At 39.7% G+C, this 26,463-nt stretch overlaps 1 protein-coding gene across 5 annotated transcripts in view; it reads left to right on the top strand.

The window, feature by feature from the left end:
* The window catches only part of anks1b (ankyrin repeat and sterile alpha motif domain containing 1B), a 215,992-nt gene that overhangs the window by 142,010 nt on the left and 47,519 nt on the right, over positions 1 to 26,463 (top strand). For 4 of the 5 annotated variants that reach the window (XM_056367040.1, XM_056367039.1, XM_056367041.1 and 1 more), the window contains 4 exons: positions 1,033 to 1,102; positions 3,260 to 3,366; positions 14,068 to 14,166; positions 15,860 to 16,012. In XM_056367040.1, the coding sequence (XP_056223015.1) occupies positions 1,033 to 1,102; positions 3,260 to 3,366; positions 14,068 to 14,166; positions 15,860 to 16,012 (429 nt within the window). Of the gene's footprint in view, positions 1 to 1,032; positions 1,103 to 2,359; positions 3,367 to 14,067; positions 14,167 to 15,859; positions 16,013 to 26,463 lie in introns of those variants that run through there. The other variant, XM_056367044.1, reaches the window with a different exon arrangement.

The following is a 26,463-nucleotide window of genomic DNA, read 5'->3' as shown; positions in this document are numbered from 1 at the left end:
CTTGAAAATCGCTGAAGTGTTGAGATTATTTTTTGTTATCTGGATGGTAATTAAAAGCTTGTAGTGAAATGTGGGTTCTTCAGACGTTCAGAAAGATCTTTTCCATCAAACAGGTGTTTAATCTAGAAAACTGTAGCTACGGTAGATCGCTGAAAAGATAATGCCAGCGTGTTAAAACTTGGTTTTAATTTTTTGTAGTTGCCCATTTTTCCTATCAGTAATTAAGTTAGTGGTGAGATATTGTAATGCAGTAAAACAGTGAGCCAACAGTAAAAATTGTTCCATAGAGCTGAGGGGATCTGCAGTCAGGTGATAATTCTGTGTCTTTGTCGCTATAAAAAAAACTCTTTCACATTACTCAGTAAGTAAGTAATCAGATCAATTGCTAGTACCATATACACATTGATTAATGCAGCTTTAAATCCCCCGTATTGCCTTTTCCGAGTGTTTAGCCTCTTGGTTCTATATACTAAGTTCATGTGAACTAGTGCTTTGTGTGATGCCTGTTTATCCTGCTCCAAATATGAGGCCGACTTCATGGTCCATCAGCTTGTAAACACTGTTTGCATTTGTCAGACCTGGCCCTTAAAGTGCTGGTCTTGGACTAGTGGCAGCTAAAAGCCAGGCTTCTCTGACCCATGGTGAGCCAGCAAGCCTGACAGGTGGATGGATGTGCAGGTCACATAGATCAGTGGTTAGCAGCAGGTCCAGGGTCAGGGATGAGCGGTCGACAGCCAGCAGCCAGACACTAATGAAGCCACAGTAGTTCTCTCTAATCCAGTCTCCCTCTTCCTTCATCTCTGCTCTCCTCTGTCTAAGTTTCCTGCTAACACATCTTTTCCCCCTTTGCTCCTCCATACCTTTTCAATTCACTGGTGGAATGATTGACATTCAATGTGCTGGCTGGCGTCATGTTATGTGACGCTTGAATCCAGAAATAGGGGTTAGCCTTATTACTGGGATACGACTTTCCCTTGCACATGCTGTACATCTCTCTAATTCTGGTTCTCTCTCTCTCTTCCATTTGTTCAGATCGACAAGATAATGAGCTCTATTGGGGCAGGAATAGGCAGTGGATTGGACATCAAGGAGGACGTCTCAGGTAAAACATACACAAATATGTATGTGTGAGTAACTTTAACTGAAAGGATAATTCCAATTTATTGCAAATTGGGTTCTGGTATTCTGGTAGTTTTAGTCATTATTAATATTGGTTATGATAGCACTGCCCTCACTTAGGTAATTTCTGATTTCCGGGAAAACATCACAAAAACAAAGTCTAGCAGGGCAATAAACACAAACAGCTGTGAACAGTGTAGCCAGGTTATTTAAACTAATTTATTTGGAGGTAAAACGAGAAGTCACTGCATGTGAAAGCAATGCTCCTCATTTTTCAGGAAGACAGTACAACTATGGAAAGTAGTTGAACCAGGAAGTTGATGTGTCAACTGTGATGGATGTTTTACAATAGACTATTTGGGTAACAATTTCAAACACAAAATTTTATGTATTCTGAGGTTTTTCTTAATCTTTGTTTTTTTTTCCTTGTGAATTACTGGACAATATCACCTCCTTAGGGTTCTAAAAATAAATGGCTTCCTAAACTATAGACATATGCAGCTGTTGATGATGGGTTGACATTGCTTAGACATTAGTAGACACTGATTCATATTAAAGGGTCACAAGTGAAAAAGGTTGGAAACCTCTGCCCTAGAAATATCCAGGTAAATTCACTGGATAAAAACTGACGTGGAGCCCTTGTGAAATGATGATGTTAGAATGATAATTGTCTTCCTGCTTGAACTTTTGCTAGAAGCAGCTTTGATATCACTAATCAGAAAGATGACCAATACTATAAAAATAAGACCTTAGTTGTAATAATCAGGAGTTATCTTATTTGTGTTTGTGTTTCACTGTGGGTAAATGAGATCTTTGGTGACACTTGAATTAAGTAAATTTTGTGCACATCAAATCCCTGTTTTTGCCAGTTTCTTCACCTGCATACCTCGAATCCTCTGCTACTCATCTCTATTTACTGCGTTCATCCCCCTCTCCCTGTGTTAACTCCCCCATCCTCCACTTCCCGATCCCCTCCCCTCTTCCTCTCTCCCTCTCTCTTTTCATCTGTGAATGCAAAGCCTCTGCTAACCATGGTTACCACAGGGAGAAATCCTGTTTGTGCCAAACCAGCTCTACCCCCTCCCACACCCATTCCCACCACCACCACCACCAACACACACATGGCCATAGCACACCACACACACAGGCAACACACATCACAAACACATACATATAGATGCAACTGCATACATACACTCAGTGTGGTTTGTGTGTGTGAGTGGGAGGGAGCTTTGCTTCTTGCAGACAAAGCTGGAGCTGTTGTGATGGCTGTTATCAGCAGAGCGAGCCAGATATATGTAGAGCGGCAGGGCGAGAAGGAGCAGGGCAACGATCGACACCTCAAGAGAAGATAGAGACAGAAGGTAGACAGAGGAAAGTGAGAGAGAGCGCGAGGGGACGAAGGAGGAAAGCAGCGCTCAGAAAGGAGAGGGATAGAAAGAGAGAGAGAGGAGGCTGCAGAAGCATACAGATGAGAGTGGGAGTACTTGATAAAGAGAAATCTACAGCGCAGGCAGCTCTCGCTCTTTCTCTCTCTCTCTCTTACACACACATACACTCTCACATACACACTCTCTCTCACACACACACGCTCAGGGGAGCAGCCAAGCGAGCGCAACAGCTGAAAAAGAAAGCGGCTGCTGTGCACGACAAACACACAGTCAGTTGCTTTTGCTTGCGGATCTGTAACTCCAGTCTTATCCAACACCCACCTCTGGCAGGATTTTACCCCCAGGACGGAAGCTCTTTTCTGGATACAACTTCAGCCTTCATCCCCTTCTCATCCTTCCTCTGGCTGGATTCAGAGAAAGCAGCATCTGGACGCCTTAACCCTTTACCCGCTTGCACCCTTGCATGCTGACCCCGTCCATCCTCACCATGTCTCTAGCCTAGCATCCCCTTCCCCCTTTTCCTCCTCCTCCTTTCTTCACCTTTTCCCCCCTTCTACCTGCCTTCCCTCTATTCTCCTCCTCCTGCTGCCTTGCCAAAAGACTCCTCAAAAGCATGGCGGGCTCCTTCGACAGCCACTTTGCCCGCCATAACATGATGTGGCAGTGCCAGCTGTCTCAGCCGGACTGCCGCTGCTACCGCGTGGACGGCTACTCCCTACTGAAGCGTTTGCCCCTCCACCCCCTCATAGGTCCCCGCTGCCCGCTGCAGTCTGTGGGCCAGTGGCTTGACTCCATCGGCCTGGTCCAATATGAAAACCACTTGCTGGCCAATGGATTTGACAACGTCCAGTTTATGGTGAGTGTTTTTACAAGTGTTTTTGGGGAAAAGAAGGAAGCAGTAAAGATTTAGATACTTTGAGTTTAGGATGGTGTATGATCACACATTTTTCCTCCCTTCTTGTTCTGTTTTTTTTAATTTATTTTTTCTATGTTTGCTTTGGCTTTAAATGTAATCTCCTCACTCTGTTTGTCCCACCTCCTTCTAAGCTCTCTCTGCTCCCCCTAGGTGTTACTCATCATCTCTCATCATTTTCTTTGCAGTGATTAGCAAGACTAGTTTTTTCTCTTTCATTCTGCTTCCTTTCAATTCTGGATTTCCTCCTTTTTTTTTTAATCATCTTCTGTCTTTCTCTCTTTCTCTCTCATTCTTGCTTTCCCATCATCACTGCCTCTCCCTACTGATGCCATGTGAGGTCCTCCTACGCACAGAAATCCTACGCCACATCTCCACCACAGCAAAAATCCAGCTCCAGCATCAAGCTGAACACATACACACTCATACTAAAAATGCATGTGGAAACCATGGTTGTCTCATGGTTTTTGCATACTGTTATACATGCACACACAGAGACATTTTGCAGGTATGACCACCTGTAGCCATTGCATCAAGATGCAACCATATGGGCTGTTCATCTCCAGTGATTAATTTTTTGCATTCAGAAACACTTTTGATGTTGGTATGAGTGTGTGTGCATGTGTGTCTTCCACAGGAAGAGGGAGTACATGAAAGATAAGGTAGGAAATGAGGAGAAAGTGGGAAAGCGGAAGAGAAGCAAAAAAGCCAAATTGAGAGAAACTGCATGAAAGGCAGAAACATGGGAAACAAAGCAGAGGGATGCTGACTGGCTGAGTTTATCTGGAGTTTCAGATTGTCACTATTGGGGGAAAAAAACCTCATATCTTCGAAAAGACACATTTTCAGTGGTTTGTCTAAAGGATTTTAGAACCAATGGAAATGTAGTATTTTACCAACCAGTGGAGGAGATTTTAATGTCTCATGTTTCGGTTGCAGCAGGTTTATATTTGTAACTTACAAGGTTTTCACATGATGATACAGGGTTTGTGCTCCTTTATTTTTGACCATAACTAACAGTATGTAGGCATTTGTACATTTATGTATGTAGGTGTGTAAGTGTGTGTGTTTGTGTGTGTTCCAGTCCTCCACTCAGTATGACCTGCATCTGTTGCTTTGGTTACCCTGGCAACAGGAGGAAATCACAGAATCTCTGTTTCTTTCTTTGTGTATCTCTCCCACACGTGGTCAGTGTGTATCTGTATTTCTGTCTTTGGTCACAAGCATACTTACGCATTTAATATGAATTAGTTAATTGGTTCTGGGGCTGGTAGGAGGTTGTGTGTAACCTGTGTGTGTGTGTGTGAGAGGACACTCTTGCTCCTCTCTCTGTTACTCATCTACATTTGTCTCAGGTCTCTTCAGTGGCTAATTATCATTTTTCCATATTAACCAGTCGTAGACTGCTACTAACACACCAGCATGCACATGGCGTCATACTCTCCTCTTCTGTTTCTCCCCGTCGCCTTCCTTCTTTGTTTCTTGTCTTGTCCATCTTCCCCATTCCCCCCTTTTCTTTTATCTTACGTCAGTGTAATTCAGTGAAGCACCATTTGCATAATGTTTTGATGAAAACATGTTGCCAGAGTACACATAAATAATACATACAATGAACCCATTTTGTGTGTGTGTGTGTGTGTGTGTGTGTGTGTGTACATATATATATATATATATATATATATATATATATATATTCATAGTACATGACGCAGCTAGTTACTGATAAAATAAATAAAGGGGGGAAAAAAAGGAAAAATCAGTGGATTACTTATTACTGTTTATTTCTTTCTCCCTTTAAATCCTTGCAGTGTATGATAATGCCTTCAGCATTAATATTATTTTGAACAGATTTAACATGGTTTGTTTTACAGGATATCATATAAAGTTCACAGGTAATAAAGAATATTATTTGGCTATAAGCTGTGTAAGGCCTATGCCAGTGATAGGCTGTGTTTTAGCCTAAATCAAAAAGTATGACGTTGCAATAGAGAAACTGCATACCTAACCTACCTACCTGCTACCTAACCCTTTTGTCCAAATTGATTTGAGTACCACCTCTTTTTCATTAGCCGTAACTGATTTCTTTTTTTTTTTGGTCACTTTGAGGCAGCGCAACAAGCTGTAAACACAGTTTTACATATTACCACCTTACCATGTAAATTCTTATGAGAAACATGTATGCAAACAGTGGTCTTGTTATGCATCCAGCAGATCCGCAGCAACATTATTATTATTAATTTGCTTTTTTTTTGTCCACTTGGCGAATGTACGTCTACCAATTCCTGAGAAAAATATTTGGCTTTTCAGCAGCTAAATGATCAACTACACTCACTAAAGAGTCGCTAACATTGTCTGCTTTCTGTTTGGTGCTGGGCAGACTACACAAAAGGTTTGTTAGAAAGAGTTTGCTGAACACAGCTGCCTGCTACAGGTGGAAACAGCACTGATGAGGGCAGTGAGGCTGAAACAACTGTAATGCTGTAAACCAAAATAATGAGCTAAAAGAGCTAAAGCTCTCCATAGAGCTGAGATAAACTACAATAATGCTTAATACATGTAATCATTGCTTCAATCAGAAGCCAATGGGCACAAGATTTATTAGTTTTCACTCTCAAAAAATTACCTTTTTATGGTTAACTGCCAGTAAAGGAATTCACAACTTAACCAAACCCTTCACAACTGTCTCCCATTTAAATTTAAGTCTGATTTAAGTAAAATTCACTTTTTTGTTATTAGTAGAGCACACTTCTGCCAAATGTTGGCTCACTAGTTAATTGCTGTGTATTTACATTGGATCAAACATGTCTTACTACAGGGGTAAGTAAGTGAACCAGTAGATGTAGACAAGGAGTTACTGTGCAGCAGCTATGGGAGAGTCCAGGCAACCGTTAACATCAGATTTAACCTGTTCACATAAGCTAAAAATCTCTTTCTTCTATTAGTAATGTCCCCAGGTGAACCCTCCATTCATTTACACTCCTTCCTCTTAGTCTGGCAGACACACACATACAAGCTATCATATCAGCGTGCCAACATATTTTGCTCTCTTTTGCACCTAGTTTGTAGTCGCTAACAGTTTTTGGCAGTACTTGTGAGAAACTTGGGGATTTTTTGCTCTCATGGCCTCGCCCCTCTTGTCTAAAAATGTTCCTCAATAGCTCAGTTGCCTCCTCTGAAATGCCTTTAGATACAATTAATATTGAAAGGAACTGAGATGAAACAGCCTTGCAAACATCACGGTGACTTCAAAGTCCTTTTCGTGAGTGGGCCCCTCTCTGTGTCTCTCTCTGTTTAAAGGTTTTCTGGTGTCCCGCTTGCTGAATGGAGTTTTACCCTCTTTGTTGTTCGTGAATAAACAGAAGACAGTTAATGTTTTCCAACCTTGGGAAAACTAGTGGTTACCACAAATTGATATTAATGCAGCTGAGACACAGGCTACAGGAATTACATTGATATTTGTAGCGCTGCTTTTTTAATTAGTGGCCGTGGATCCTTCAAGGAGATGTTTGGGTCAAATTCATTTCATCTCCACTCTGTATAGGAAATAAAGTTAACTGGCAGATTCAAACTCGAACAAGTCACCACATTACAAAATAAAACCTTTTTTTTTTCATTTCAAAACCAGTTCAAGTTAATCTGTAGAATTGAGTGGTTTGCAAATGAATTTGATCTTAAATCTGATCTGTATCAGTGTATGACGGCAAAAAGGTAGTGTGCAGAAATGTATGCAGACATGCACACATATACATAAACATGGTCAATTCCCATCCACCATTAGCATTTAGCACTAATGGGGGTCATTATAGTAGGTGTGTCTCATCACCTTAACCAGCCAGTAGAGGACAAGTTCTGCTAGATTGATGGACAAATAGCAGTGGGGTGGAGCGGTTGTTATGGAGACAGCATTTAATATGAAGGACACTGGATGGAGACTAATCACACCCTTTTAGATACATACATGTATAAGTGAGTGAGCAAAAGAGGGAAAGCAGAAGACAGACAGTGGAGCTGAACAAAGACAATTGATAGATATAAAGAATATAGAGATTGTATTGTGTTTGTTCAGACTGAATACTTAAAGACAAACTGAAACGACTCTGGCTAAAAGCAGAATCTGCGACACAGCACAAAAACAGGCACAGAATTTGAGCCACAATCTAAATTAGTCTTCTAGCTAAACAAACATGTACCATGGAAAAATGCCTACTAATGTCAGTTTGCTAGCAAGGCTGCGAGTGAAAGTGAAACATTGAAAGCTACTGACATATTTTTTCTTTGAAAATTAAAAAAAACAACCTTGCATTAATTCATTAAATTTTTTCCCAGCAGTGGCAGCGAAACAGGCTGTAAGCAACAACTTCAAAGTTTGATACAGTGAACTTTACACATCAAACAAACAGGGAGAAACATTGCATTTATTTTGAGTTGAATTTCTGGCTAATCTGGCAAATGGAAGCTCAATATTCACTCTCCTCTTAGCTCAGTTTTTTCTCTCCGGTAACTCCTGAGGCAAATATGTGGCGTTTTCACAGACTAAGTGCTCCACTACATTCACCAGCTAATAATTAACTTTGTTTGTCTGCTGTGCTGGGCAGGTAGTGTACAGAAGGTTTATCAAAGCTTTTTTTTCTGAGCTTTGTGCTGGGTCTGGAAACACTGCTGATGAAAACAGTGGCACTGAATCAAACTGGTCAAAGTTCCCGCTGTGAAACGAAAAGAGCTGAAAGAGGCTAAAATGCTGCACAGAGCTGAGGGGAACTGCAGAGTCGGGTGATACAGTAATTCTCTGTTTGGTAATCACAACAAGTAACCCCACTTCACAACATCATTTTGCCATTTCTGCCATTGTTCATATGTTACATGATGGGATGTCTGATTGGGATTTCAGTTGGACTTTAAATATTAACAGTTTACATCGCAAGCTTCAAAGTAATTCAATCAGAGAGGAATGGCCTGCAGCAATGTCTCAAGTTCATACATGTTCAGAACCACTTAACGGTGCCATCTTTATGGGACTAGTCTGCCCCAAATAGCCCATTCACCTTGACTAGTCCTCTGACTGCAGTAACATTGTCCCTGTTAACGCTCATTAATGCCATAAAGCGTAGACACATGCATGGCACACCAGCATAGACAATCAGATATGTGAACAGAATATGAGAGTGAAAGCAGAAGAGATAAGGAGGCTGATAGTGGAAAAGCCTGATTTGTTGTGGATCACTTTAGATACTACAGAGACTCATCAGGGGGGACAGGGATACAAACAAATACTGAGGTTAAAGGTAAAAGAAATTCATGTAAAAGCTCTTTCACCATGTTGCTTTTTTATTTGATTTCATGCAGCACAATGAGCAGATGGAAAGAGGAAGCCAGTTGATGAGGATAAAGGTAGAGTAGTGTTAGGACTGCACATGGAATTACAAAAATGGATGGGGGCGCAGTGTTAGATAGATAGCAGAAGTGAAGAGCTAATGTATGATGTCATGCAGTGTGTGTTGATAAGCTGCAAGGCTAGTGAAATTAATCTGACCAAACTGTTCTACGAACGGGTGCAACGAAACAACAATATTAGAAATGAATTATTGTCAATATTCTGCTCAGAGGTAGCACCTCTAATCCTTCTCATAAAAGAATTTATTATTCTGGAAGAGAAAGTCTTATGAATAGCAGTGTCACTGAGTAGGGCACTTGCTTTAAGAGAAACTTAAGTCACTGCCTCTTCACATAAGCACGAAAAGATATCTAACGCCTAAAAGTTTCTAAAGAAACCAAAATGAACTGAGAAACGGTCTGAATAGTAAGTAAGAGAGAGGCAACAAAATAATAAGGAAAGAGCACAGCTTAATATGATAATCGTGGAGACCGGCAATGAAAAGAGAAAGAAAAGGTGAGGGATGAACACAGGCATGAGCCGAGCACGATTTGTAGTACTCACCTAAGCTCGTTGGTGTTGATAATGGCGCTCACTACCATCACTGAATATCAATTTTTGCTCCATTTTAGTCTTGCCTCAACCCCCTGTAGTTGTACATGAATTTTAATTTCTATGTTCTCCATGTCTGTGACCCACTGCGGCGCTGTCATTAAACAGTGCGGTCAAAGTATCACAAGCAAACCACAGGCCATGGCAATGGTTTCAACATTGAGGATGCTAAACACCTTTCACCACCAGCAAAATGGATTGTTAGTGTTCATCATGGTGCTGCCCACCATGTGTTTAGCAATTTATCAGACAAAATAACTGTTTGCTTCCAGAATAAAAAATAAACAATGTAGGCTGTAGGAGAGGAAGCTGAGAGTTGCCTCTGTTGTTGCTCTCTCAGTTTTGCTAATTTTGGTTGTATTGATGTTTTCATGTGATATTTATCCCATGATCCATCATGTGAACTTCGAAATGGCAGATATGGGGCAAACATAATGTTGAGATAGAAAGTGAGAAAGAATAGGTTTGGAGAGAGAACGAACAAACATTAAGGAACTCAATCTTGCTCTATCAGGGGCCCAAAAGGGAGCAATTAGTCATGCCTTTGAATCCCCCCACAATCTACTCTCTACTGAATCTGTGAGTCATTACTGTGCTCTGAGGTTGTAGCATGGTAAGTCCAATGTCGGCTCTGCTCTGCGCTCTATTAATCAGCCTGGGAGCTGATCTATGAACTGCACTGTTCTCACAGAGGCCCCGGCGTACAGGTTGGTGAGGAGAATGAGGAAAGAATAAGTTTAGCCACAGGATGAGTCCAGTGAGCTGCAGGGACAGACTAATGGGGCCCTGGAGACAAGTCTTACTAATAAGCCTGCTGCTACATCACACAGTTTAAAGGGGATTTTTGTCCAAAGTGTGTTTACATTTTAAATGTGTAGAGGACATGCTGGGCGATCATGTGGTGCAAAAATATTACTGACATGGAAATTAACCAAGTGCATGGATTAATGACCATGTGTTTGGTTTAGCGATCTGTTCACAGGGATTAATAAACTGAGAGGAAAACATAATGTGGAAAAGCAGAGTAAAGATATTCATGGAAATGAAAAGACTTCCGATATGGACCTCTAACCTTCAAAATCAAATGTGTGGATGTACTAGATAGATTTAAGGTACTGCAGTTAATTATTTAAACATTTTCTTTCCACTAAATAGAAACACAGATTAATAATCAGTCTCAAAAAAAACACTGAGATGCCATATGTCATATACCATGTGCCCAGCATGCCGCAGATGTCAGACTATCAGACACTTAGAGCAGTGTGAAAGACACAGTGTAAGTTCTGTTTGATTGGCAATGTAAAATTTATGTGAGGCTGAAGTATTATAGATATAACCTTGCTTTATCTGTCGGAGGAATTTTGCGGTGGCTAACAAACTGTGGTGTGTTTTATTTTCAGTCTATCAAGTCATCATACAGGATATTATACTATTTTTTTTGCAGTTTTTCTGACTGCGGTTGTTAGTCTGTGGTTTTCAGTGATTCATTGAGCTTGTCTTACAATTAGTGGAGTTATTAGTGCCAGATGCATATTCCAGTCATCTTGAATCTTAAATCACAATTTATTCATCTGTTTGTATGGTTTATCAATCAACGAATTTCTGAACTGAGAGCATGGTTTAGCGATCCCTGCACTTGGATTTCTATACCAGTATTTTTTTTCTGCTGCATGACCCCTGGTAGTTCTGTCGCTGTCTGTCTCGGTTAGTCATTGTCCTTTTGTGATGTTTTCCAGCTTTGCTTTTATTCACATTCAAACAAACATTCTTCCACACATTCGCACCTTGGAAATGTCAAATAAAACAACCAGTCTTTTGGAGTGGCTCAGATGCTTTGCTCAAGGGCTCCTAAACAGTAAAAGCACGGTGCTATTTATTGACTTTCCCCACTCTCATTCTGTCAGAGGATTCAAGACTAAAAAAACCCTGGTTACAAACATTCACCTTTGTAATTTTAAATCCTGTGCTGCTCCCATATTTCCTGAATAACCTGACATTTCCTTCCATCTTTGAGATTTCAGCTGCTAAACTATAATTGTCTAGTTATTAAATGTGCAGTGATCTACAGTAGGATCAAAAAATATATCAAGATTTATTTCACTTTAGTTTGCACAGACCTCCAAAGAAGCTGCGCTGTAACACTTTCTGCAGGGTATATATATATAACACTTTAAACATACCGTAGAGAACATTTCTGTCTTTCTATTAATGGAAAGTGTAAGCTTATGCAATTGGCAGACGCAGCACACAGACTCAAACAACAGGAATTCCAGCGTAGATATGTGCATTTAAGAAGTACTTTAACAGATACAAGAAATCCAGTTCAGTATTCAGTCTTTTAGGTACTGCTGTGAGTGAAATAATTACAGTTATTTTACAACACTCAACTTCACAGATTACTTAGGAAATTCAACAAAACTATTATATTCATTATGTGACGATTGCAGCAGATCTGTTGTTAAAAATGTCTCAAAAGTAAAGCCAACTAGAGTTTCTCTGGTGAATGTTCTTTGGGATTGCTGGCGTGAGAACTAACCAACAGATAGGTTTATGTCCTTATCTAGAATTAAAATGTCACAGCCTCAGAGCAAAATGTCCCTTTCGAGGCCACAGCGATCCCCAGAGTCGACTTGTGGACAGAAGTGAAATAGAGGGAGGAAGAAGCAGATATCTGGTATCTACCTGCTCTCTTTCTTTGGCTTTTGGATGTTTATCACTGTTATTAGTTTAACAGGAAGGAGATGTAGAGGGACTGACAAGTGTAATTCTTCAATCCTACATCTGTGTGTGCACGCGCACGTGTGTGCACGCGCACGTGTGTGCACGCGCACACGTGTGTGCACGCGTGAGACTGCCCCCAGGCTAGTCACACAGTCCCTATCCTCCTACAATAAATATATATATTTTTTTGCCATCATTTTGGTTCTTACCTTGCTTCACTTTTCACTTCTGTCACAATCTATACTCCTGATGGTATTTTTGGCTGAGTTGGCCTTTCTGTGTGCTGCAGCTGTCTACCTGCACAATGCATCTCTTCCAATCCCTCCCTGCGTTCCTCATTTCCTCTAATTATCTGTCTGAATGAAGACTTCCTTTCAGTCTCTCTGGAGGGCGGATGACTGATAGGTCTCTTAAGGTTTACCGTTGGATTAATTAAAGGTGAAACTTTTCTGAGTTACGTTCTTTATGATATTTTTACTGACAAACTGCTGTTTCTGTCGCCTTATTGTTTGATAAAATGAATTTCATGCTAAGGTCTGTTTGGCACAGTACTTACTGTAGCAGTATTCTAAGTTTAACAGGAACAAACTGTAGTTGCGAGTATGTTGTTGTGCTCAAGTATGAACATGGCATTATAAACCCCTACGAAATCAAACAGAGACTTTTACTTCCAAGTAAATATACAGTTGCCATTAGTGTGAGTTTACTAATGAGGATGTGTTGGTAATATTCCATGTAAACATCAGGAGGTAACAACCTGCACTGAAACACACAAAAATACCCGCACGTTGTTATCACATTCCCAAATCATCTTTAATTCTAGTTGACAACGTTTCAAACACCCGAGGAGGATGTTGTCATGTTGAATTAAAGAAGAATTGAGAACGAGATAGCCGTGTGCTTTTTTTAAAAACAAATGTTTCACTCACAATTTTTTGAGGTTTGACTAATGCACCCCCCCCATGTCAGACACATTCGATTGGCAAACAGATACCTGACTTGGAGAACCTCTGGATAGGACACACGAACTGAACTGTTCAAATAAAATTCAATAAAAGCCAGGAGTTTTATTGCTATCTTACAAACAAAACAGCCCTCTACAAAAATGTTACAGTAAATTTAAAAGTGGTGGTTACTTAAAATGAGACCATAACAGTGGCATTGCATTTTTTAATCTGTTTACTGTCAATCACATATACTTTGCATTACACCTAAACAGTTGAAAAAAAATCAAATCAAAACCACAGTGAGTTGTTTTAGGAAATGAAAGGCCTGTTCCAGGCAGCAATGTGTTTGTATTCATTTCTGTACAAAATCTGTTACCACACTCTTGGAAACCTACATGTGTTGTGTAACCATCACACATTGTTCAACAAATTACAAACATTATCATTATTGGGTAATCTAGTGCAGATCTTTCAAATCAATCTGCACTTCAACTGAATTACCACACAATAATAAACTTTGAAAAACTTAATTGACACTTGATGTTCACTTTGATGCATTACAAAACTCAACCGAGCCTTATGAGTCTGTGAACAGATTTTCATACTGTACTTATTTGAATGGAAAACAGTGCCCACCTGGAACAGCAGGAAAACACATCCAAACATCTAAAACTGTACAGCATGCATTCAAAAACAGTCAGCAACAATGCATTGTTGCAAACATAGTCTGTTTAGATTAATGTGTTTTTGGTGCGTTTTCCATGCACAGAACAAATAAGCTGCTGATATCACAAACAGTTTTTCAGGAAAAAAGCCAAATGCAACCCGCTACTGTTGTTTTTTTTGTTTTATTTCTTAATGGAGATGTGAATGAGGCTGTTGAATTGTTATTTTGTCAGATAACTGCCACAAAAGTCATGTTATGTGGAGCCGAGTATTGTTAGCCCTGGGTGCAGACATACTAACCTTGGCTGTTGTTTTGTTGCTCTGCAGGGCAGTAATGTGGTGGAGGACCAGGACCTGCTGGAGATTGGGATCCTCAACTCGGCCCACAGACAACGTCTCCTGCAGGCCATACGGCTGCTGCCAAGGGTCAGTAGCGCAGCACATCAAACAAGAACAATTAAGACAGCTCATAAAAGACATGAAGTGCATTTGAGCTTTCTAATCTGAGTTTATTGTAGGGCCACTGTCACACAGTTTCCATAAATTCAAGGTCAATTTCATATGTAAAAATTCAATTCAATTCATTGAAATTCCATTTTGAGAAAAAGAGCTCATCTTCAGTTCCAGCCAGTCAGTTTTGTTTTGTACAAAATTCAGCAAATCTGCTCCATCTGTATTTCTCTGTAATATAACTCTCTCTGTGGGTGATTGGGTTTCACCCTGCATCTTATGCTGAATACTTGAAAGCCTCTACAGAGAGTAGGGGCTTTCAGGAAAAGATGCACAAAGCTAAATTACTATAGATCACATCCTCTGAAGTACATGAAATGAAATGACACAAGAGACTGCTACATTCACACCAAATAATAATATAATTCACACACAAATACACACATATACCTGTAGACACACTTTGAACTCTCATGTTGCAGACAAATCAGCTTAATTCATTAGTAAAACTAACTTGAAAAGGTCTAGAATAATATAAAGAGTCATAGTAAAGTTTGTGCAGGCTTCTGCTGCATGTTATGAAGGTCAAATGCCTTTTGTGTGTGTGTGTGTGTGTGTGTGTGTGTGGGTGTGTGTGTGTGTGTGTGTGTGTGTGTGTGTGTAAAAGAGACTGAAAGTGAGATCAAAGGTGTGTGACTGTAAGGAGGAGGAGCAGAAAAAGGAGTCTGCAAAAGAGAGGACACACAGAAAAGAGAGACTCTGAGCTCAGAGATAAGCAGGTTTCATACAGACTCTCAGAAAACTTTGATCTCCAGTCAGCACTTTTCTCCTCTCATACCCACTAAACTTTTCAAAACACTGTAAAAAATTAAACCTTTAACTTTTGTGTCTGCCCTCACACACACACACACACAGGCACAGATATATGTAGGCAAACACGCTCAACTTAAGGTGAAGGATGTGGGTGCTTGTTTGAAGCATAAACTGTCTGAAGCTGTTTTGACTGTCCAAATAAAAGTGAATGAATTATGAACTGCTTCTCACATGCTTTGCTTCACACATAAGGTATCTCACTCTAAGCAATAACCCCCTGCTGCTGTGTCTGCCCTTCTCTAAAGTTAGGCTTGTGTTTACTTGTTTGATCTGTGAAAATTGTAACCCAGGTTGAAGTCATATATTTTTTCATGATCCCATGTAGAAATGAGGCAGAAAGAAATTAAAAGCTAACTCAGTATTCACACTAATGAAAAAGGTTCAGTGCAGCAATCAAGTACAATGTAAATAGAATTTAAACAGCTGTCATGTTATGTAAGAAACAGGTAATGAGGCTGTATTGTACTTTGCATTTGTACAGAGCGTACCTTTAGATAGCAGCTGTTCAATGCTACAGAGCTCCAGGTCAAAGTTACTGCCCCACATGTGCAGAAAAATAGCAGAACACATCCAGTGTGTCCTTCATAGTATCACAACATTTATGAGAACGAGGAGAACAAATAAATACCACGAAACCTCGTAAGAAGTGAAAATGGACAGGCTGAAATAGACAGTCCATGATATTTTTTTTAGTCTTGTAAAGAACTGCAAAAAAGTAATAAAAAGATTAAAAAATACAGAATTTGAAACACCACTCTTTCCCCTAACCTCTCAGTCTGTCCTCTCTGTACTGAAGGTGCGGCCCATCGGCTACGATGGCAACAACCCCACGTCAGTGGCAGAGTGGCTGGAGTCGTTGGAGCTCGGTGACTACACCAAGTCTTTCCTCATTAACGGTTACACCTCCATGGAGCTTGTCAAGAAGATCTGGGAGATCGAGCTCATCAATGTGAGTTTCAAAACTTTTTTTTTTTTTTTTTTTGTTACCTCATTCTTCCCACATGCACTGCTGGAAAAAAAGGATAAGGCTGGTGATGTATATTTTTTTCTTAAGACTTAAATATTCCCCGTTTAGCCAAAACCTTATTCAGCTTGTCTGTGACATTTTGTGCAAAAACTTAAAAAGACGCAGTTGCACTGAGTGACGTGTTCCTTCATAACAATGAACATAAGCATTGTAGTTTATTTTTGAATCGATCCCACATACACTGTCCCACTGCCAGAAATACTCCGTACAGCACAGTATGTCTATTAATCCATGGCTGAAAACGGTCTCCAACAAATGCAGTGTTCACTCCTGTAACATTTGCTAAAAAATACAGTGCCTGCTTATTTGAGGAATTTACTGAGCCTTTTTAAAGATGAAACTATATCTTTGTGACCTGATTTTTTACAACACTTGTAAGGAAAAATGAGCAGGCTGGGGAAGTAGGAAAGTTAGGAGGGACTTAACAATACATTGTTGGTTTTGATGTTTTCACAGAATTTGTTGACATTAAGAAAAATATAGATTAAAGCCAGCTTTATCCTTTTAACATCATATTAAAAGAAGATTTCACTTGTCTGAACCAAGTGATGCTTCTCCAATTCAGAGACATATATTTCCTCCACCTTTAGGCAGAGGGAAACAAATTTGTATCTTAAATGATGGGTTATAGCAAATCATTTCCTTTGTAATAAAGGACAGCGTTGTCACTGCAGGGGCTTTGTGGGGCTAGCTGGTTTGTGTCCTCATCTTTCACCTCTGTGACAGAGGTAGAGAAGAAAACAATTTGTATCTCCTACGCAGTAAATTACACTTCAGACCAATGCAGCAGTATATGCACAGGCTTAGTCCTTTGGCTTTTTATCTAAAACAAGGCTGAAGTTGACGTGAAAGTTCCCTCTGTGGGAAGCATGCTGAGGCCATAGTGTGCAGAATGCCCATCAGGCATTTCTTCTCATTACTGTGCAATGCGTGCTGAGAATACAAGCAGGAAGGAGGTGCATTTTTGCTGTTAAATCATAACCCTACTGCATAATTTTTCTTTTTTTTTTTCTGTATTTTTTTACGTGTTGTCATAACAGTTCCTCATCTTGCTGTACTTGTATTTGGTTAGAAATTTGCAAGAATAAAGAGCAAGTAGTTTGCAGGTGCTTTCCATTGATTGAAGCTCTCTTCTAAATATCAATAATTGTGGATGATGACAAGGTTTGGCATTTGAGCTCCTTTGTTTTCACAAGTAGTGCAGGTTTATGATCCAATTTTTACCAACATGAAATCTTCAGTAGAGATGGGATTTACTGCAGCCTGATCTCATCTGAGTGATGTGCTCCTTTGATGCTCAGAGTGAAACAAAATCATGCTCGATTGCAGAGGGCGCCTGTCTGGCTGCTTTCAATGAGAGAGAGAGAGAAAGAGAGAGAAAAGGGGTGGTTTTCCTTCCCAGTGGAGGATGAAGTGATAAAGTGATGAGTGATCAGCTGGAGGAGGTGGAGAGGGAGTTATATAAGCATGTGGGATGCAAGATGTTTCACAGCGCTGGGGATACCACCCACATGCTGTGCTTGTGTATGTATGTGTGTGTGCGTGAATATGTGTTTCTGGGTCCATATGTGAGATAGAAAAGTGTTAATACATGCCTGTGTGTTTATGTATGTGTTTAAATGTTTGACTTTTCAAACACAAGCCATTGTGTATATCTCGTCTCCTTTTTTAGGAAATATATAATATAAATATATATATATGTATGTGTTCTATATATTATGTTGCCATTGAGTACTCAATTTAGACCCGCATGTAAATACAATATTGTAAAACATATAGGCTCATGCAATACATTAATTCACCTTTTGTGTGGTTAAAGAAACAGCTGTAGTGCAGATTGAAGCCACAAGAGGCTGCACAAGTACACTATATGTACATTAAGTGTGTGTACATATATTTCTGTTTTTCATAATTTAAACATGGCAATGCCCTTGTGTACTAAGCAGGTCCATACAGATGTTTTTGCAAGTTTGATTTATTTGACAGCTCCGATATCTTACTATTATTTCTTCAGTTGATCTAGTATTTAACTGTAGGACTAACCTAAGGGAAACTAGAGACAATATTCAGGTAAACTTTGATTTAGTTAATTACAATAGACCTTTTTCATGAAGACAATTAGAAAAAGCACAAAAAGCACAGGTGTAAATAATAAAATGAATGACAGCTGAATTCCATTTAGCTGCCTCAGTTTCAGGGTCCTGGTGTTGTGCTGAGTGGTTGTCACACTGTCAGGACTCACTGGGACACAATAGAACAAACCCATCATTAATGTTATTAGTAACACCTGTGCTTTTCCTACAGTGACAAGTCAAAATATCTGCTGTTAAAAAATGTGAACATGCAAAAAGACAAGCATACAGTTCGACATAAATGCAAAACAAAGTTTGCAGTGTTAAATGATTAATGAAGGAATATTAACTTAATTGGTTTTAAATAGAGCATCGATATCCAGAATTTGCTTTCCAGAGGCAATATCACTGGAAAAAACAACTAATTGTTAGAATCAGAGTCAGCTTTATTGTGTGTTTGTCCAAGTGTGTTCACACATTCAAGGAATAATGGAATTCCAGAAGACTTTTGGGGAATTATTAGGAAATTACAGGTTATGTTAAATAAAGTGTTAGTATTGACTGGCCTCATCAAGTTCATTAAACACCTTTGGGATAAACTTGAGGTCAGATTGTGAACAAGGCCTTTTCACATCACATGCATGTAATGTTCAGATGTCCACATACTGTACCTTTGGCCATGTAGTGTATCAATTTGAGGCAGGTCTTATTGATCGTATGCAAGTACGTGTGTGTGTGTGTGTGTGTGTGTGTGTGTGTGTGTGTGTACACCACTGCAGCAGTACACTGAAGTAGTCTCTGGGGTGATGGAGAGGTCACTACTGTAGGCTACCTGAGAGAGGTATGTGTGTGGAGATGGTGGAGTGATGCGGAGAAGGACACATAGATGTACAAGAAAGGATGGGCTGGGGGGGGACAAGTCTTTAAAAATAGACTTTGGCCACTGCTTTCATGTAATGACCAGATAATCGCTATGGGCAACAGATGCTGTGGTGTCTAGGGAGACAAGAGAGGCGTGTCGAGCATTGTTGGACCACTTTAAAATAGAAGGATACGTGTGTGTGTGTGTGTGTGTGTGTGTGTGTGTGTGTGTGTGTGTGTGTGTGTGTGTGTGTGTGTGTGTGTGTGTGTGTGTGTGTGTGTGTGCGTGCGCGTGAGTGTGTGTGTGTCCTTTTGATGGGGCACATATGTGCAGTCCTGCTGTTGTGGGATTAGAGAAGCTTTCTCAAAACACCTTTTAATCCCACCTGTCACACTCACACACAATATACTGCAGACAGACAGCAGGTGCAGCTCTCTCTGCAGTATATTGTGTGTGTGTGGCTCTGGCTCTCAGGTTTATGTCAGCAGAATAGTTTGAATCATCTGAGTCACACCTGGTCCAGGTTAACTGTTATATTTAGTCATCAGGAACCAAATGAATGGCTAAGTCAGGTTTATTACAACTTGCGTCTATTTTTTGTGTTTTGGCCTTTATTTTTATTGTTAAGGATCATTTGTAACATTCATCTTCCCACATACCAGCAGAGGCCAATTTTTTATAATAAACAGGGGACCTAACCTAAAATACTTACAGAGAAAAGACTTTAACAAACAAAAAACAGATTTTAAAGAAGATAAACTTATTTAAAAAAGAAACAAAAGGGTGAACGGTAAAATTATTACCCAAACTGTCCATTTAAAACCTCCATCACAGTTTATAGACTGATATGTCCATAAAATTAGGTACCTAACACAACTTTAGTTGCAGGTAAAACTGGAAGTGAACGTTTACAGCGGACAGTTTGGCAATAATTTTCCTTTTCTTGTCTTCTCCAAAACATTAGGGCAAAGCTGGTGGTTTGCTTGAAATCTTTCTGATTGTCTGATTTGTGCCATCAGACTTGTTTTTAGTGATGCTGCAGTTTCAGATCTCAGAATGTAACTTATTGGATATATTGTTGTTGTAATGACGTCTTGCATCACAGAGGACAATTAGTGTATATAGTCACTGTATATATGTACAATTATTCATGGGGCAGTTGTAGCATGTCAATTAAGAAGAAAAAAAAGTCTTGTATAGTAACGTGGGAATTGAAATCCCTAAGACCTGAAAGGAAAACTCATTAAATCTGACTTTATTTTAAATTATTAAATGAATATTAATAATTTAAAATAATTAATCATTAAAAATGGTTGTGTGCACACACTGCTTATCATTAGTCGTTTTACACTGTTAAGGTTCAGCTAATCTCAGTTCACTGAATGGGCTTTCTAATGTACTTTCACCTATGGTATTGATGTTTACGTATAGTGCTATGTTCAATGGATTAGTAGATCGACAGCAAATTGTCACAATAAATTTTTTATGTAATTTATCAAGTAAAAATATGAGAAATTTGGTGGTTACGGCATCTTAAATGAGTATTTTCTACCATTCATTCATGTCAGACAATTGTAAATGGACAATTGTGTGTGAGAGGGCAGCACTTGAACGTCCTTGTCTTTGGGGAGCCACGATTTAAGCTACTTTGTTCCCTTAATTTTCCCCCTAGCCCAAACTATTTTAGAGGGCTATGTCAGTTACTTGAGAATGTAATAATGGGAAGACATTATGACTCTGTCAGCCTGCTTTTAATATCACAAGTCTCCTGGTAAAATCTGTCAGCTGTCGAAAGCATAATTTACTGTCATAATTTTCACTGTGAAGAGTTCCTTTTTCATAACCTGGGTTTAGACCAAGGTTATGAAAAAGGCTTTTTTAGGAATATTTGGACATTGAAAAGCTTCATTGTGCAACATGAATTCTAAAAACCACCAGTACTGTTGGGCTGATGGTCAATCGGATCAGGTTTTGGCTGGAAGAAAAGTCTTGATTTCCAAATAATGTGTCAAGATTTGTTTAAAGTTTTTGTTCGAAATAGTTTCTTCAGTTGGTATTTTTTTGTGACTTTGTTTATATAACATAAGCTTAGTCAGACAATAACCTTTGATTGATCCAAGAGGGACAGATGCTGCATATAAACACATGAACAAACATAAATAGGTTTACAACAAGGATGGTGAGACTAACTTTTAATTGCCAAAAAGCATACGTACTGTTTTTGTATGTATAGCATCTGTTATCTTGTATATCTTTTACGTGGTGATAAATAAGTGGACCCCCTGATTTACATATTCATTTCCCTGCAGTGCAGTGAGCCACGGACACATCCTGTAAAAATCCACACGGTGGTGCTGCTGCCTCTTAGTTCAATCAGACCTCCTTGACTTGAGGCAGGAAAGTAGGAAGGTACAAAACAACTGCGTCAAAGCTGCAAATTGCTCTCATTTCAAGTGAGTCCTCAGAGAGCCCAGAGCAAAGCAATTAGAAATGGATTTCATTTTGGAAAGTCACGTTCATGACAGTTGAGTGCAGATAGTTTCTGGTCCTCAAGGAGTAATTCCCTTAATGTTTTCTAGATGAGTGGACCCTGATATCAGAGGAGGCTGTGTGTGTGAGTGTGTATGCTGTGTGTCCTTGGTTGCCTGTGTATTGTGCGGAAAAGTGTTTGATTGAAGGTCAGAAAGAATAGAAAGTTGAGTGCGTCTGGTCTTGCATATACATTTGTCTCTGGATGTGTGTGTGAACATGAAGCTACCTTCATATTTGAAAAGACTCTGAACTCTTTGTAGCGGAGTTGTGTAACATCAGTATGAATTATTATATGTTTCCGATAACGATAAACATCATAAAACAGTTGAGAAAGTGTTTTTTGGGCTTGTCCATTCTCAGTTTTAGTAAATATATGATGGATAAAAGGTGCTTTATCTCACTTTTATCACATAAAGCCGTTCTGCTCGCTACAATGAGCCTTTAAACCAGTGGCTTGCAATCCCACGTTAAATTTACTACATTATATATTGTTTGGTACAATAAAGTAGATCATACTTCATAAGCTGATTATATGGTTTGTATGTAAAATCTTAACCTGTGAAATAACTAGTTATGACAGCTGTCAGATAAAACGTCAGTGCTTTCCTCTGAATTGTAACGGATTAGAAGCATAAAGTAGCATAAAATGGAAATACGTGCTTAAGTATAGTTCTTGACTAAATGCACTTCAATTGCTTTACACTACTTTCCTATCTTGTGAATTATCTCGCAACCTCTCCGGAGGGTTTCTGACCTAAAGCAACCTTAGATATTAAAGGGATAGTCAGTTGTGTTAGTCAGTTATTGCAATGTATCTTCTTTTTGACAAATATTAATTTCTTTATGGAATATCATCATATCAAATGTAGTATATAGGAAAAGCTGTCTTAACTTTATACTGGTCTCTTGCATGTGAAGACCTGCTAGTGTGTGTTCACATTGTGTAGGGGTGTGTGAGTGTTGGTGTATGTATGTGTGTGTGTGTGTGTGTGTGTGTGTGTGTGTGTGTGTGTGTGAGATTCACCTACAGGGCATGACTTGTCTGTGCATTCCCCTCTGTTATTACAACATGCAATTTCAGGAGGTACACATACTGTCAGAAATGGGAAATGTGTGTGTGCATGTGTTTGCATGCGCACAAATACGTGTGTGTAACTGTATGAGTGGTCCAAAATAAATTGAGGACAGTCATGAGAGTTCAGCCTTTCTTCTACCGCTTGTACTTGGTTGCCATGGCGGCGACTAGTTACCATAGAGACAAGAGATATGTGCGCTTGGTATAAATGAATTGGAATGTGTTTATGTGTATACGTCTGTGTACTGGATTGCCTTCCTCTGACACTATTCCAAACAGTCTGTGTGTGTGTGTGTGTGTGTGTGTGTGCGTGCGTGCGTGCGTGCGTGCGTGCGTGCGTGCGTGCGTGTGTGCGCGTGTGTGTGCGTGTGATGTTCCTGTGCTTATCACCTTCTTTGTCACCTTTCCAAATGGACAGATTGTCTCACATCCCAACACCAAATGGTTCCTGCCTTCGTTAGACACTGCAGGATTTAACCCTATATCATTCAATAGTACCTACACACTCATGCACCCACACTTCTATCAGTTAGTTTACCTTTTCACATATGCACAGGTTTTCACACTAAAAAGACATTTACATGTGTTGGCTGTCACACACTTATTTCTTACCTTAGGCTTTCATACGTGTCTGACATGTTCAAATATGAGGATACAGTATGTTCACATATAGTGTGGAAAGGGAGTAGTGAGTAGTGGCTGGTGTTAATTTTTGTGTGGGTGGATTTGCCTCAGGACTGCAGTGTACTTCACCGTCCCTGCCTGCTGATATCGCTCTCCTGCAGCCTTATTTGGCGTTTGCACTTCCTGTTGTAGCACTCACTGTGCTGGAGATAGTGTGGGAGGTGTCAGGAGAGAATGTGTGTGACCCCCAAGCACACCCTGAACCTGTGGCTTGTGCGTACTGCTGCAGAGCTGTTGCTGATGGTCTGCTGCTTCACAAACTACACCCTCACTTGTTAATAGGGAAGGATTAATCCCTCCTAAGATGTTTGCTCAGGATCTACAGTGCATTCGGAAACTATTCAGACCCCTTCACCTTTTTCATATTTGCAACTGTCAGAGGTTTAAGGCTAAAGAGGTAAAGCTGCTGTATCTCCAAAGATGTGTTTAACCTATTCCAATAATACATAATATAACTTAAAATTTGAAAATCACCTTTTCATGATTGTCGACTGCAAAAAAAAGGGTGTGTTTTGTAAATGCTGCTGGACTTTGAATCTGCAGAATCAGTAAAAGTACCCTCAATGTGCTTTTAAGTTCTGCTGAATTTAAGTGGCAGGCATCTCTGAAGTTCATTTAGTATTCGTTCTAGAGCTTTCGATCATATTACATCATCATCATCATCTGCTTTTCCCAATCTTAATGGATAAACTTTGAAGCTCAACTATTGAGCCAACATGGATGAAAATTTGTGCTCAGAAAAAATGAAAGTTTGAGCACTCACAATTTCATGACAACTGGGTATATCCTAATGTAGATCATGTGATATGGTCAAAAACATTAGACCAGCTTACTAAATGGACCTCAAGATGAAATTTTTTCAAGGTCAGAAATGAACTCATCTCTCAATGTCATTACAATAAATCTCTGGGCTCTGAAATAGTAAAACATTGATAAATATAAAAGTAATAAGGATGTGGATTCCATTACTTTTCTTCATTTTCCCCAGTTCCTTTAAAATGATGTTCAGACTTTTGGACATTTCTCCTTAAATTTACGGTCAGTTCCAGGGTTATCTGGTTTGTTTAAAAGTGTTTTCACAAAGAGTAGCGGTCATGCACTATCTTTGGTTTATCCTGCTGGATCACATAAGTAGACTCTCGTAAAGACAGAAATAGTCCGAATGATGTCAAGCTTTATGGGTTGGATTTCACTTATTTGACACGTGAACTCACACATGCAGATATATACTCTCATACATAAAGACAAGCACATGCTTAATATAAACCACCAAACATACACACGCACACACACAAGTACTGGTGTTGTCCTAGTTGTGTCCTACAGTCAGCTGATAGATAAGCCAAGAACACATTCTAAAAAGATTTCAAACATGTTTAATTATTTCTTACCCAGATAAGGATTTATGATTATTGTGGTTAAATGTTCTGCACGTACTCATACGTTACATAAACCTGCTCCGTGATGACGTTGCTCTGAGGTACATGAGGCCTAGAGGAACACTGCTAAAGAGTCACTGCGATCAGATAAATGGGAATTTCTCTGCACCAAGCCATTTCCTGCCAAATGTCTAAACTTGTCTGTGTCTGCAGCTAAACACAAAAATGTGATGCATTAAACACTAATAACATAGTGCTGCAAAGTGGAGGGCTGGGCATCTGTAAGGGTTCCAGGAGTAAAAGTCCCCTTCATTTTCCACAAAGACATTGTAAGGTGACTTGCAGTTGGAGCGTTTCCAATACTTGCATTGGCATCAAGCTCTCCTGGTTGAGGGGCGCCATGGTGGCCTATGGGGTTAGGGCACCAACCAAGAACCGCATTGGCCTTGGGTCGCCTTTAGCTCAGGGTGTTTCTGTCATCTCATTCACCATCTCTCTCTTTGCTTGTTATAATCTTTCCACTGCTGGTTATCTGACAAAGGAATAAAAACAACACTCCTAGTTAAATCCAAAAAGATAAGCAACTGCATTAGACTGTATCCGGTTCTTTGATAAAATATCAAAGGCTTGTGTACATAGAAAAATAAGTAGAGAAGTTAAAATGTTACGCAGTTTGAATCAGTTCATTTTTGGATTCTGGGTCAATTTTGGATTAATTCAGCAACTATGGTGAGGTGTTTGGTTGAGTTTTGAACTTCCTACAGCTCTGATTCACACCTCTGACTGGATTCTCTATAGCAACAACAAATGAGGCTCATGGGTGTTGTTTTAGAGCCTTTTGTCGTACCAAACTGACTCATACTTCTCAGAGACAAGCTGAAAATAGTTTATACTGATAGCCATAACATAAACCTGCATCAGTGGTAAATGAGCAGGACACTCAGTTGGTTCTAGTTGAGGATATCAACATAGGAATCAATTGAAGGAACAGTTAGTTAGAGAAATAAACTCATTCTCCTTCTTTCCAAGAGTTTGATGAGAGGATCAATAATACCATGCTTGTATGGTTAATGTGAAGCTACAGCCAGCTGCTTCTTAGCTTAGCTTAGCATAAATAATGGAAACAAGGGAAACCGGCTCTGTCCAAAGTTAACAAAATCTGCCTACCAGCATCTCGAAAGTTCACAAAGCCTCATGATGTATTTTGTTTGTTTAATCTGAGCAAAAAGTGTAAAAACAACCTGATATGACTTTTTGAGGATTTGTGTGTTGGACTCATTTTTGGCTAGGACCATTAACTTTCAGTATTCTTTCAGACCACGAGGTTCCCAGGTAACCAGCAGGGACTCTTAGCCTGGATTGTCCCAGGCTAGCTGTTTTTCCTTGTTTCCAGTCTTTCTAAGCTATGCTATCTAGCTTCGAGCAGTGGCGTCATATCTGTCATAGAGACACGAGATGTCAAAATGTTGAACTACCTCTTTAAAACAAAACTTACCCGAGTGCGGGAAAATTCTTCAGGCACCAGCGGCACCACACATTTTTTCATTAACATTGATGTCATATTATGATGACAATACCGCTGCTGTTGAACTCTCTCAACTCATGCAGCGCACAAACACACATTCACACTCCTTGTGAGCCAGCACGAGCTTGTCTCTGTGCGAGCCCAGTGTCTCCATAGTGACGAGATGGAGAGGAGGAGGAGGGGGAAATGTAAACTGGGTAGAAAGAGAGAGAGAGAGCAGAGAGAGAGGGAGTGTGAATAGAGA

The sequence above is a fragment of the Seriola aureovittata genome, chromosome 22 (assembly GCF_021018895.1).
Source record: "Seriola aureovittata isolate HTS-2021-v1 ecotype China chromosome 22, ASM2101889v1, whole genome shotgun sequence".
NCBI classification, from domain to species: domain Eukaryota; kingdom Metazoa; phylum Chordata; class Actinopteri; order Carangiformes; family Carangidae; genus Seriola; species Seriola aureovittata.
The sequence above is the reverse complement of the archived record's forward strand: the minus strand, read 5'-3'. Positions and strand labels throughout refer to the sequence as shown.